At 42.3% G+C, this 14657-nt stretch overlaps 1 protein-coding gene across 1 annotated transcript; it reads left to right on the forward strand.

Moving 5' to 3' along the window:
• Positions 1–4087: 4087 nt before the first annotated feature.
• On the forward strand, positions 4088–14391 carry C1H9orf40 (chromosome 1 C9orf40 homolog). Its single transcript, XM_075263525.1, has 2 exons — positions 4088–4458; positions 13106–14391. The coding sequence occupies exons 1-2, from the start codon at positions 4177–4179 to the stop codon at positions 13256–13258; spliced, it is 435 nt and encodes a 144-aa protein (XP_075119626.1). The 5' UTR covers positions 4088–4176; the 3' UTR covers positions 13259–14391.
• Positions 14392–14657: the final 266 nt, after the last annotated feature.

Here is a 14657-nt window from a genome sequence, read left to right on the forward strand (position 1 = left end):
TCTGGTGTGTAGATGATCAAGTTCTCCTGAACTGTTACCCTAAGGTCCTGTTCACACGGGGCGCGGAATGGCTGATTTTGGTCCTGATTCTGACGCGGGCCGCTCCAGAGTAGGCCCAAATGAATGAGCCTAGTCTGGAGGGTGCTGCCGCGAGGCGGACGCTGGGGCTGAATCAGCTGTGGAATCCGCCTGAAGAAAGGGCAGCTCGCTTCTTTTTTTCCATGAGCGGCAACATGACGCTCACGGAAAAAAGTAAGCTAGCAGTCTACATAGACCGCTATTGTGAGTGGGCGGATTATGACGTAGATTCAGCGCTAAAATCCATCTCCATACAAAAGAAGCGAGCTGAGCCGTGGCTTCCGCCTGGTGGCAGCAACCTCTGGAATTGGCCCATTCATTTGAGCCGAGAGGGGAAAGCTGCGACCGTGGCTTCCCCCTCTCGGCGGTCGTGGCAGGCAGATTTTGACCCGAGAGTGACACGGCTCCCTGCGTCACTTTCGGTGCCAAAATCTGCCCCACTGCCCCTAATGTGAACGAGCCTTAAAGAATACCATACCTGCTGTGTATTATTTACAGCTGCTGCATAGACTGGCTGTGTGAATGCTCTAAAATGCTTACACATGTTTGTTTTGAGCTCAGTGACTGTAACAGTTTCATTATAAACTAGTATGAATTTTAGGCAATGCTCTGTGAGCTAAACTGTCTGAACGCTAGACTGAGGCAAATGTCCATTATCAGCCACTTCCCTTCTGTTAAATCCACTCCTGAATTTGGCTCAAAAAAAACACAGTAAAATATGCAACACAAATGCTCTTAAGGGTGCATTCACACTGAGTAAACGCTAGCTTATTCTGAACGTAAAACACGTTCAGAATAAGTGGCGTCTAAAGCAGCTCCATTCATTTCTATGGGAGCGGGGATACGAGCGCTCCCCATAGAAATGAATGGGCTGCTTCTTTCACTCCGTGCAGTCCCATTGAAGTGAATGGGGAGTGCCGGCGTGTACGGCTCAGCATGAGCAGAGCTTGCCGTATACGCCGGCACTCCCCATTCACTTCAATGGGACTGCATGGAGTGAAAGAAGCAGCCCATTCATTTCTATGGGGAGCGCTCGTATCCCCGCTCCCATAGAAATGAATGGAGCTGCTTTAGACGCCACTTATTCTGAACGTGTTTTACGTTCAGAATAAGCTAGCGTTTACTCAGTGTGAATGCACCCTAAGGGTGCATTCAGAAAAAGGAACTCATTGAAGTCAATGGGAGGCTTTTTTTCAGCACTGAATCTGATGCGGATTCCACAACAAATTCAGCGCCATTTTCCTCCATGTGAATGCACCCTAAATGCATTACTCATTACAGATTCTACACTGGGGCCCTAGAGCTTCAAGTTAAGACTCTGGCTGAGCTTCTTTTCCCACAGCATATGAACAATTAAATCCACTTCTCTTTGAGAGTAGGATTAGCTAAGTACTTCCTTGTAGCCTGTGAATGTGAGGGCCATTTCACACAGCAGTGAGCAGTGGCCTGAAAAAGCCTAAAGCTTAAAGAGGACCTTTCATGTCCTTGAGCACACGCAGTTTTATATACCGCTAGAAAGCCAACAGTGCACTGAATTCAGCACACTGTCGGCTTTCCCGTTATTTGCCCCAGGGCAACAGATATCGGTGCCCTTACCGATAGTTCTTCACCGCCTGAAGAGCGTTCCTGACAGTCTAGTCGGGCTGTGAGGAACGCCCCTCTTGACAGTACTGGCTGTAGCCATGTACTGTCAGAGGGGGCATTCCTTAACACCAAGCCATGACGCTGAACAGTGAGTAACGCTCCCCCTTCCCCCATTACTAGTCTATGGTATATAAAACCACATATGCCCGAGGACATGAAAGGTCCTCTTTAAGGCCCCATGTAGTAGATAGCAGAGAAAATGCTGTATTTTTACAGTATCAGCAAATTGAATGACATTGTTACTCATGCATACACTGGGCGAAAAAAGCTGCGTTTTTCAGAAACATAGCATGCTAATTTTAGCTGGAATTTTGTTTTCCCTATACATTTAGTAGGGGAAGAAAAAACTCAATGAAAAACACTGGGCAATATATGTTTGCATGTAGTGGAACACCACAAAAAAAAAACGTATACCATTTGAATGAGGCTATGGGGGAAATTTAAAGGGGTGCCTCAAAATGACAAGTAATGATCTATATTTAAGATAGCTCATTAATGATATTGGTCTGATCTGCTGTTGCAGTACAATGTACACAGCTGGGAGCAGATGGCTGGAGCTTAAAGTTATTATGAGCATGGCCAGACCACACTGTGATGAAGCAGCAAATCAGTGTGGAGCCTGGGTGTCGGACCACCACCCATATTGATGATCTATCCAAAAGAGGTATAGGTCTAGTGCTGAGTAATTAATTTGCCCTTAACTACTATCATAATGATATGTGTATGGTTCTGGTGTATGATAGACACCATGATAATATTTAAGGTTTAAAGGGATTTTCCAGGCAAAATTGGACATCCCCCTTTAACTTTTATATCTGCCAAGGGTAGTGAAAATTTTTTTTTAAATTCATACTCTCCTGTCCCCGATGCTCCTGTGTCCTCCCGATGCAGTCCTGGCTTTCTGCTCCGGCGTCTTTTCTAAGTGAAACTGCTCACTGGATGTGACTTCACAGATTCCTACCGTTGAGGCCGCTGATTGTCGCTGAGGCTAATCATCGGCCTCAGGAAGAGACTTCTGATGTCATAGGTAGTAAAATTGCATGCCCTTTGCTGATTGGCTTCAGTGGAACTCTGGCACAGACCTGTTGAGCAGAAGGATCGGGAAACCCGGGAGCATCGGGGACAGGCAAGTATAATTTTTTTTTTTTTTTTCTTTTTTTCACTGCCCTTGGCAGATTTAAAAGTTAAACGGGATGTCCATTTTGGCCTGAATAACCGCTTTAGGCTAAAGCCCCACGTTGCGGAAATGCAGCTTTTTTGTTGTTGTTGTTGCAGATTCTGTTGTATTTTTTCCAGCCAAAGCCAGGAGTGGATTGATCAGAAGGTAGAAGTATAAGGGCTTCCTATATAATTCCCATTACTTTTGTAGACATTCTTGGCTTTGGCGCAAAAAAAATATTGCGATTCTGCAACATGGGGCTTAGGCTGGGGGCCCCCAAGTGGCATAAACATTGCGTTTTGAAAATCGCATCATGTCAATTATATCTACGATATGCCTGCAGTTTCTCCATAGGTATAATTGAAACTGAAGGTCGGCAGAAGAAACCTCTGTGAACATTGTCTAAAGTGCTGCGTGAAAAACCGTGTTGCGTTGCCGTCATTTTTATTTTCCGGCAGTGTTTTATTTGCCGTAGGACGCCTAGTGCGGCCTTAAGGAGATTTTTAACAGAATCATCAGATTGCGTTTGCTCTTTCTGCCCACTCCCTCTGGCGGGTATTTCAGTATGGCACCTGCTTACACACAGAGCCATAACTGCCGGGTCTAGTTCTGCTCGCAACCAGAGTTCTAAAAAAAAAAAAAAAAAGTCTACGGCTACGTTCACACCATTCCCCATTCTGCTTAAAAAAAAAAAAAAAAAAAAAATGGAGAGAAAAGTTCTGAAGTCAGCATTCTCCACATTTTTCATGCAGAAACTTTGTGGTCCTCATTATAGTTTATGGGGTCTGTGGGTTTCCACGGGTACCCGCTTTTTTTAAGTGGTTACCATTCTAGGGGGCCCCCCAAGCAGATCCCCCGAACAGAAACCCGAATGCAGGTGTGATCCTAGCATAAAAATAATGTGCAAATGTGGTGTATTTGATATCATTTACTACTCAAGACCATAGAATTGACACAAATGGGTTGGACCCAGCATCCTCTATATATGCCATGTAACATTCATGGGGTTGTTATTTTACTATCTGGAGCAGCCTGTGATTGTGAGGGATTCCCAACAATAGCCAGACAAATCTGCGCACAGACTTCTGTATCGTTTACAACAAATGTACGTGTTCTGCTCGGCGGAGGCGCTAGAGGGCGCTGAGCGCGCACACGGCCGCTCGGTACAGTACACTACATTGTGCTCTATCGTACAAGAAGGGACAGTCTAGTGCAGGGGCCTGAGAGTAAACAACTACACGAGAGCCACGTGAGGTGTGTGCGGGCAGCTGTACACAGCGGATGACGCGTTGGTCATGGCCAAGAGGAAATGCGAGCAGCCGCTTATTGCTTTACTACCCCCGTGTAAGAGGCCGCTGAGCGAGCTGGCCGTCTGCCCGAGGCGTTGTATGCCACACACCGTGCAGGTGTCTCCTAAGAAGAAGAGAAAACTGGAGCCAGAAGTCATTCCCGCCGCTGAGTGTGAGAGGCTGCAGGCACCTAGTGAATGTGCCACTACTGAGGTGCACCCTCCGAGTAAGAAGCTGAGGCTGGCAGAGAGTCAGGGCACCAAAGCTTCCCCGGACTTCCAGTGCCAGGTGAGGTCTCTGTGGGTGCTGGTACTGCCCCCTATCTGCTTCTTTTATTAATGACAAGACCATAGACTAGTAGTGCACTATGGGTTCTGTCATACTATACAATGTATCCTTATTTCAGGTAAACCTCCAATACAGATATAAAACCACTTGGCCAATTGCAGGATATAAGATGAAGACAATCAGTCAGCACCAAAGATGTAATTAACCCTGTAAAGACCAAGACAATTTTTGTGTATCTGTTTTTTCTTCCCCGCCTTCCTAGAACCGTCATTTTATTATGTATTTTTTTTTTTTGGGCCACGCAGTTACATGATGGTTTATTGTTTGAGGGACAAATTGTACCTCATAATGGCACCATTCAATATCCTGTACAATGTACTGGGAAGCTGGAAAAAAAGCAGAGTAAGGTGGATTGGATATGGGAGTAAATTTTACTGCGTTTTCTGACCCGTAAAAATGTCACGTTACCTGTATTTGGGTTAGTACGACCATAGTAAAACCAAATTTATATAGTATTTACATAATATTTTGATAACTTTTAAAAAGTGCAAAACTTTGCAAAATAGAAAAAAACTTCTTGTGTTCTGACACCTGTAACTTTCATATTTCCAAGTATATGATCTCATGGTATGATCACTTTATGTTCAATTCTTTTTTTTTTAGAAGCCCCCCCCCCCACACACACCCGCAATATGCTGATCAGCTTATGTGAGAAATATTTTAATATTTTGAGCACAGGGACACCTATAGTGTACATGTCTATTTTCGGTTATTGACTTTTATATGTGATCTAAAGAAAGGGGGTGATTTAAAACTTTTTTTTTTTCTTTAATACTTTTGAAAACTTTTTTTTTTTTTTTTAACTCTAGGGGTTTCGATCGCTTATATTATTCACTGCAATGCTACTCTATAATAGTAAAATCCTTTCACTTCTGTCACACATTGCGTATGTTAGTGTGTAGTAGAGCTATGGCAATGACAACCCTGGGAGCCTTCAATAGGCTCCCAGCTGTCATAGCAACTGAACGTCACCCTCTGTTGATGTTCTGGAGAGTGGCGATTGGTAAAAGATGGCAGTGCCCATGATATCTGTGCACTTTAGATGTCATCCACTGTGTATGGAGAGAACTCAGTTTCTGAGCTCTCTTCATACATCCCCATGCAACCAAGGATATACTATTATGTTTTTGGTCATTAAGGGGTCAAACCATTCCTAGTACCTTAGGGCAGGTTCACACCTGTGCCCCAGTCCTCGTTTTCAGGTTTCCTTCTTCGGCCAATTGAAGATGGAAACCTGGCAGACAGTGTCCAGCTGTGAGCGCCTGTGAGTATTTTGTGCTCTCCGCAGCGAATCCGTTTTTTTTTTAAACGGACACAAAGTTCTGCATGTCCGACTTTGTGTCCGGTTAAAATAAACGGTTTCGCCGCGGAGAGCATAAAATGCTCACCGGCACTCATGGCTGGACACTTTCCAAACCCATTCAAATGAATGGGTTTGAAAAATGACTGCAGGTTTCTGTCTCCTGTCCAGTTTCGGGCAGGAAACGGAGACCGGGGCGCAGATGTGAACCCGCCGTTATAGTGTTCAGAGCCGTGAGCATAGTTCTGATTTGTTTGTAGAATTGCTGCTTGATTTTGACAAAAAAAAAAAGTTTTATTCCCATGCAAATGAACTGAGGGTACATCTGGGGCATGTTTTGGGGTGGCTGAGCATCACAGCAAGATTTTTCTCTCACTCCATACCCCTCCTAGTAACACTGATGTAATCTGAGATTTCCCCCACCACCTCCTCAGCAAGAGGAAGATCTTCCTGCAGTTGTCTGTGGCTCCAGAACACTCCCCTGATGCACTCGGCTTATTTGCATAAGAATAAAAAAACAGATTTTTGTCAAAGTGGCCATTCTACACACAAATGATAGCACTTTACTCATGGCTCTGAGCACTGTAACATACTGGGGCTGGTTTCAAGAAGGCCCTTCACCACCAACTCCAATTTTTAGCATCTCTTAACAGGCTTTACTCCACTGATTCTAGCACAGTTGGAATTCTGGGACTGCTTTAGGACATCCCATGGTGTTGGTACAGTATGTTCTGTATAAGATCTGTCTTCTGACCAATCCCCCATATTTCTTACATGGGTTGTCCAGGTAAAAATGGACAACCCTTTTAAAGTTTTAATCTGCAGGGGGCAGTGCTAAAAATAAAATGAAAACAAACCAAACTCACCTGTCTCTGTTGCTCTGGTTTCCTCCCGTTTCCTCTGCTCTCCCAGGTTTCTTCTGGCGTTGTGGCTTCAGCAGTCATGTGACCACTGAAGCCAATCGGCAGCTTCAGCCACAATGCCGGAAAACACTGCTGGAGCAGATGAAGCAGGAGGACACCAGAGCAACAGGGACAGGTGAGTCTGCTTTTTTTTTTCCCTCACTGTCCTCAGTTTATTTAACCGGTTAAGGACCAGGCCCAGAAGTACATTAAGGACCGGGCCTCTTTTTTCAAAACTGACATGTGTCACTTTAAATGGCAATAACTTTGAGACGCTTTAACTTACACAAGTGATTTTGAAATTGTTTTTTCGTAACACATTATACTTCACGTTAGTGGTAAACACTAATCAATATTTTTGTATTTATTTATAAAAAAACTAGCAAATTTGATGGAAATTTGGAAAAAATTGCAATTTTCAAAATGTGAAATTCTCTGCTTTTCAGGCAGATAGTCATACCATCCAAATACATGAATAAATATTATCTCCCATATCTCTGCTTTATATCGGCATCATCTTTTGATCGTCTTTTAATTCATTTTGGACGTTACAAGGCTTACAAGTGTAACAGCGATTTTCCAGATTTACAAGAAAATTCCTCAAACTAATTTTTTAGGGAACACTTCAGTTCTGAAAGGAATTATAAAGGCCTATATAATAGAAACCCCCATAAATCACCCCATTTTCAAAACTACACCCCTCAAATTATTCAAAACAGCATTTGGGATGTTTGTTAACCCTTTAAGCATTTCATAAGAATAAAAATAATATGGAGGTCAAATTTAGACATTTCATTTTTTTTCACTAATACATTCATTTAGACCTAAAATTAACACATTCACAAAGGGTTAAAGGAGAAAATGCATCTCACATTTTGTTATACAATTTCTCCCGTGCACAGAAATACCCCACATGTGGGTGTAAACTGATTTTTGGGCACACGGCAGTGCACGAAAGGGAAGGAGTGACACTGGGTGTTTGAACAGCATATTTTGCTGGAATAATTTTCAGGCACCATGTCACATTTGCAGAGCCCTTAGCGTACCAAAACAATGGAAACCCCCCCAAAAGTGACCCCATTTTAGAATCTACACCCCTCACAGAATTCATCAAGGGGTATAGTCAGCATTTTGACCCTACAGTTGTTCCACAGATTTTACTAACATTGGAATGTGTAAAAGAAAAATTACTAAAATGTCACTTTATCCCCAAAGTTTTCATTTTCACAAGGGGTTAAAGGAGTAAAAGCCCCCCAAAGTTTGTTAAACAATTTATCCTGAACACGGCAATACCCCATATGTGGCCATATTCTGCTGTATGGGAACATGGCGGGGCTCAGAATGGAAGGAGCGCTATTTGGCTTTTGGATGGCAGATTTTGCTGGAATAATTTTAGGTGCCATGTCTGATTTGCAGAGCCCCTAGAGAACCAATACAGTGGAAACCCCCTAAAAGTGACCCCATTTTGGAAACTACACCCCCCACAAAACATATCAAAGGGTAGAGTGAGCATTTTGACCCTACAGCTGTTTCACAGATTTTATTAACATTGGGACATGAAAATGAAAATTTACTTTTTTTCCAACAAACTGTCAATTTAGCCCCAAATTTTTCATTTTCACAAGAGGATAAAGGAAAAAAAGCTCCCTAAAGTTCGTTACACAAATTCTCCTGAACACAGAAATGCCCCATATGTGGTCATAATCTACTGTATGGGAACATGGTGGGGCTCAGAATGGAAAGAGCGCTATTTGGCTTTTGAAGGGCAGATTTTGCTGGAATATTTTTCAGGTGCCATGTCGAATTTGCAGAGCCCCTAGTGTACCAATAAAGTGGAAACCCCCTAAAAGTGACCCCATTTTGGAAACTACACCCCTCATAGAATTTATCTAGGGGTTTGGTGAGCATTTTGGCCTCACAGCTGATTCACAGATTTTATTAACAATGGGACGTAAAAATGAAAAATTACTTTTTTTTTCCAATTAATCGTCCATTTAGCGCCATATTTTTAATTTTGCAAGTAGCTGAAGAATTAAAAGCCCCCCAGAGTTTGTTACACAATTTCTTCTTAACACGGCAATACCCCATATGTGGCCATAATCTGCTGTATGGGTATACGGTGGGGCTCAGAATGGAAAGAGCGCTATTTGGCTTTTAGAAAGCAGAAGTGGCTGGAATAGTTCTCAGGTGTCATGTCGCATTAGCTGAGCCCCTAAAGTATCAATACAATGGAAACCCCCCATTGTGACCCCATTTTAGAAACTACACAGGTGACAGTAAACTGGAATTCACCAAGAAGTGACCCCATTTTGTAGGGACAATTTTAGGGCCTCTGCAAATGTGACGTGGTGTCCAAAAACAAAGAATCTAAATCTGCACTCCAAAAGCACATATCGCTCCTTCACATCTGCGCCCTGCTGGGTACCCAAATAGCGGTGTATGCCCACATGTATGACACTGGTGTACCCCGGATAACGGACTTAATGCCATATGTGGGTATAAATGGCTGTTTGGGCACAGCCGGGCACAGAAGGGAAGGAGCGCTATTTTGGTTTTTGGAGCACAGTTTGGTTTTAGGACACCATGCCACTTTTGCAAAGCCCCTGAATTGCCAATAAAGTGGAATCCGCAGACATGTCACCCCATTTTGGACACTAGCCCACTGATGGGATTTATGAAGTGTTGTAACGAGCGTTTTTAACCCTTGAGTGTTGCATTTATTTAGTTTCCAGAAATGAAATCACAGCTGATAATGAGAAGTTAAAAATGAAAAATTTCCAGAGATTCGCCATTTTAGTGCCCGATATGTTGTGCCCAACTTATGTCAGCAGAGACACTCCAAAAACTGGTAAGCGGGTATCCCGGGCACAACAGCTTTTAGAGCGTTCATCTCTGATACAAGGCGGGCACAACATATTACGCACTGAAATGACGTATTCCTGGAAAAATTGTCATTTTCACCTCTCACAATCAGCTTCGTATTCATTTATGGATAATAAGTTATAGCAACACTTGGGGGTTAAAAATGCTCTCTGTACCCCTGGAGAAATCCTTCAGGGGTGTAGTTTCCAAAATAAGGTCACATATCAGGGGATTCCACTTTACTGGCGTTTCAGATCTACAAAAGTGTCATGGCATCCAAAAACCAAACCGTCTGTGCTCCAAAAACCCAATAACCCTTCTTCCCTTTTGCGTCCAGCTGTGCCCTAATATCAGTTTATACCCACATATGACATTACGTCCGTTATCCTGGGTACACCAGTGTCATACATGTGTCATAAACTGCAGTTTGGGCGCACAGCAGGGCGCAGAAGCGATGGAGCGCGATGCGGCTTTTGGAGTACAGATTTTGATGTTTGGTATCTGGACGCCATGTCATGTTTGTAGAGCCTGTAAGGTACCAGAAAAGTGGATTCCCCAAAGGAGTGACCCCATTTTGAAAACTGCACCCCTCAAAGAATTTATCAGGGGGTGTAGTGAGTATTAGTATCCCAGACGTGACTGCACAGCGGATGGCGAAGAGGGAATGTATAAGCTGTGCGGAGAACATTGCAGACACCAAATTCCCTACTATGTCCCAGTAGCTCCTATGATTGGGGGAGTCACTCTGGGGGTCACTTTGGGGGTCACTTCTGGTGTTTTTTCGCTCATAAGCTGTAAATCTGGGGTGTCCCCTGATATTCGCTCGCACAGCTTATATATTCCCTATCTGCCGCAGCCAGTTGTGTTCTAATAATTTGGCGATTTTTGGGGGGTTTTGCCTTGACATTGCTAGATGCTATATTTTCTTTATTTTTCTGGTGACGTGGCCATATAAGGGCTTGTTGTTTGCAGGATGAGATGCATTTTGTAATGACACCATCTTTGGGTGCCTACAACTTACTGATTACATTTTATTAACTCTTTCTTGCTGGATTAAAAAAAAAAAAAATCAATCCTGCATTGAGTTTTACATTTTAAATTTTTCGCCATGCAGCGTACAGCATAAGTAACATGTGTCCTTTATTCTGCGGGTCGGTACGGTTACGGCGATACCTCATTTATGTTATTTTTTTATGCGATACTAAGTCTGCAGAACAAAAACACATATGGGGACATAAATCAATGTTTTTTGCATCGCCATCTTCTGAGACGTAACATTTTTATTTTTCGGTTGACAGTGTTGGTTGAGGGCTTATTTTTTGCGGGAAAATGTGCGCTTTTTATTGGCACTGTTGTGGGGTGAATATGACTTTTTGATCACTTTTTATAGCATATTTTGTAGGATGAGATGGCAAAAAATCATTATTTCCGGCGAGTTTTTTCCGTTTTTTTTTTCCGACGTTCACCGTGTACATTAAATATTATTTCAGTTTTATTGTACAGGTTGTTACGGACGCGGCGATACCAAATATGCATTGCTTTTTTTAATTTTTAGTGCTTTTTTTTTATATAATTCATTTTGTATAGAAAAAAAGGGATTTTTGGACTTTAGAACTTTATTACTTTTTTCATACACTTTATTATTTTTTTTTTAACTTTTTTTTTACTTTTTCATGTGTCCCTTTAGGACACTTGAATCAGTTGATGCTTTGATGAAAGCATCAACTGATTCTACACAGTAGCAGACAGGACACGAGCAGGACATGAACCTGCTCGTGTCCTGTAAGCTGCAGAGGAAGTGAGCTGCATCGCTCACTTCCTCCACCGCCTGGCAGGATCACCAGGTATGTGGGGGCTCCGGTAGTCTGGGGTCACTGGCCAGACCCCAGACTACCTGTTACTGACATCGGCACCCCTCGATCTCGCCGCGGGGGGTGCCGATCACTTTAAATTATCGGCGGATCCCTTTCGATCGCGCCGTGATGTTTCACGGCGCGATCGAAAGGGTTAACACGTCCAGTCGGACTGAGTTCCGACTGGACGTTATGGAGGAAGGGGTTAGGTGTTAGTAACACCTAACCCCTGTCCCCCCCGCACCCCTCCCCCCGCCAGAAAGGTACCTAAAGGCCGGACGTATTTTGACAATAGTCCGGTCTTTAGGTACCAGCACATGAGGCCGTAAATTTACGTACGGCGGTCCTCATGTGGTTAAACTTTTTAAAAGGGTTGTTCGTTTTTGCCTGAACAACTCCTTTAATCTAGCTTCTTATTTCAAGGCAACCTGCTACCCATAGAAGTACAGGCAGCAGTGGTGATCTTCACTTCCCTAGGAATCGAGATGGCAGCTGGAAAAGCAATCATGAGGATAGATCACAAGATAGCTGCCATCTTGAAACAGATTTCCTTAATAATATGTAGTACAAGGTTTCTTATATTGACCTCCACTATTAATTTCTGAAAAGTTGTTTTATGATTGGATAATATAATATACTGTAATATGATATATGATATATAGATAATATAATAATAATAATATGCTTTAAAATGTAGAACTGGGGTTAAGGATCCAGTCATTCATAGCATTTTAGCAATGTTAGGGTGCATTCACACTGAGTAAACGCTAGCTTATTTTGTAGAGTAAAATTACACTTGTAAATTTTGCTATCTCATTGACTTCAATGATATTTTTTTACAAGTGTAAAAATACGCCTGTAAAAAATACGCCTGTAAAAAATACGCCTGTAAAAATACGCCTGTAAAATGTCATTGAAGTCAATGGGATAGCAAAATTTACAAGTGTAATTTTACTCTACAAAATAAGCTAGCGTTTACTCAGTGTGAATTCACCCTTACCAGTATATAGCCAACCACTCTAGTGCTTGATTTATTTATTTTTTTTGTCTTATTGACTGGTCACTAGAGATGAGCGAGCAGTGAAATATTCGATATTCATTTCAAGTAGCCCCTCAATATTCGACAGAATATCGTATCCCATTATAGTCTATGGGGAAAAAATGTTTGTTTCAGGGGAAACCACTATTTGACTCAGGAGGGTCACCAAGTCCACAATGACACCTCAGGATATGATGCCAACACCTCTGCAATGCAACTGGGACAGCAGGGGAAGCATGTCTGGGGGCATCTAATAAGCCCAAGTCCCAGGATTACCCCACCATCACAGCCTATCAACTACACACTTTCCACACTCAATATAACATCTATGAAAGTGGACAAATACTTGGAAACCTTCTTTCCTCTACATTAGTATGGACAGAAAGACACATTTTAAGCTAAAGAAACATTAGCATGCACCCCTTTAAATCACGTTGCCCATGACAACCACAGATGGTATATGCAATGGGAAATCCAACAGCCCCCACCCTTAACTGTCAAGTGGAAATGCTTGTGCATCGAGAACTATGCGGCTGAGGTATTCGATCGAGTATATTCGCTGATTTCTAATAGTTTTCTAGGGCAGTATTTCTATCACTTACTATACTGTTTATTTTCATTGTTTTTGCAGAAAGATGAAGCATTCCGTGAATACAATTCGTTTCACTTTTGGAGGACTCCATTACCTGATATTGACTTTTCTGAATTAGCAGATGGAAGTTGCGACAGTGACAGACAGGTCACATCTTCTGGGACAGAAGTGCTGGAGGAAATGGACAACTGACTGGAGTAAAAATAATGGGTTTTTTAACTCTTTAAATCCTTTTTCAGAACACCGAGAAAAAAAACTCTCTTGCGTGCCTCAATTTTCACCCTAAACAAATTTAACAAGGATATTACTTGCTGCCAAAACATTATGGGACTTGACTGTGTTCAAGCAGGATTTTCTGGAACAATTGAGTGTTTCATTATAAAAAAAAAACAACTTTTGCCTAAATGAAAAATATAGGTGACTGTTTTCTACTGCACTTATCAGGCTGAGTTACTTTTTACGTTGAAGTCTATGGGGGGCTAAAAAGATGCTGGTAAAAAGACATACTCTGCAACAATGTTAGAGCTATTTTGACACTGCTATATCCTTCAATATAAGACTGTTTCACTGCACAGAGACAGTAAATCATTTTACACCCCATATTCATCTACTTCTTTGTGTGAGAATGAAGACTGTATATATGCAATAGAGATAAGAGTCTGAGTGGAAGGAAATAGGAGGAAAGCAGCCTAAGGCCTCATGCACATGACCCTGTTTTTCACGGTTCGCACCCTGACCCATTCATTTCTATGGCTTCATACACATGACCATGTATTTTCACAGTGCTTATATGGGGCCATGAGGAAAACTTCAGACAGGTCCTATTCCTGCGCAAGTGGCACACGGATGTTATCCATGTGCCAAATCACAGCCCAACAACACACACAGTCTTGTGCATGCCTTCTAATGGAGAAGGAGAACTATTTTTTTTTTTTAATAAGATTTGTTACAAATTTTGTAATGTTCACCAAGAAAAGTGGTTTTATAATTGGAGGTATGCTTTAAAGGGAGTCTTGTCAGGTCAAAAATGCTCCCAAACCAATAATATTGCATTACAGGGTCCATTAGCAAGAATAGAAACCAACATTTGTGGCTACAAATGGATGAGACAAAATGGAGATAATCCACATTTTATGGATGTGCTTATTAGCCTGCAGGTGCATCGCTGAAGGTGCTTGGTGGTGGCAGGCCCGATTTGCTTACAGACAACTATGACACTCATTCACAGCTAAAGGAATAGAGTTGGGCAACAATTCCAGTGGGTTGTCAATTAATTTGTGGCTGTTTGTGGTGAAATCTGGCGAACCAGGACTGTTCCTAGTGCACTTGCCAGTTGTTTTGTGTATCATAAAAAGATCTGCATTGTTACAACACTTTGTGGCTATAGAGCTATGTTTCTGCTCCTCTGAAATGGATTTCTATGGCGCATTGATTTGGAAGGCATTTGAGCCTGACACTCCCCTGGAACCTTCCTGAAGCAGGATGTTAATTTGATTGTTATGAATGTATGTAGATAACAGGTATACATTTATGATTTACGTTTTTAGTGATTCCCACAGTGACAGAATGGCTCAATATACAGGATGTTAAA

The sequence above is a fragment of the Leptodactylus fuscus genome, chromosome 1 (genome assembly GCF_031893055.1).
Source record: "Leptodactylus fuscus isolate aLepFus1 chromosome 1, aLepFus1.hap2, whole genome shotgun sequence".
Classification (NCBI taxonomy): Eukaryota; Metazoa; Chordata; class Amphibia; order Anura; family Leptodactylidae; genus Leptodactylus; species Leptodactylus fuscus.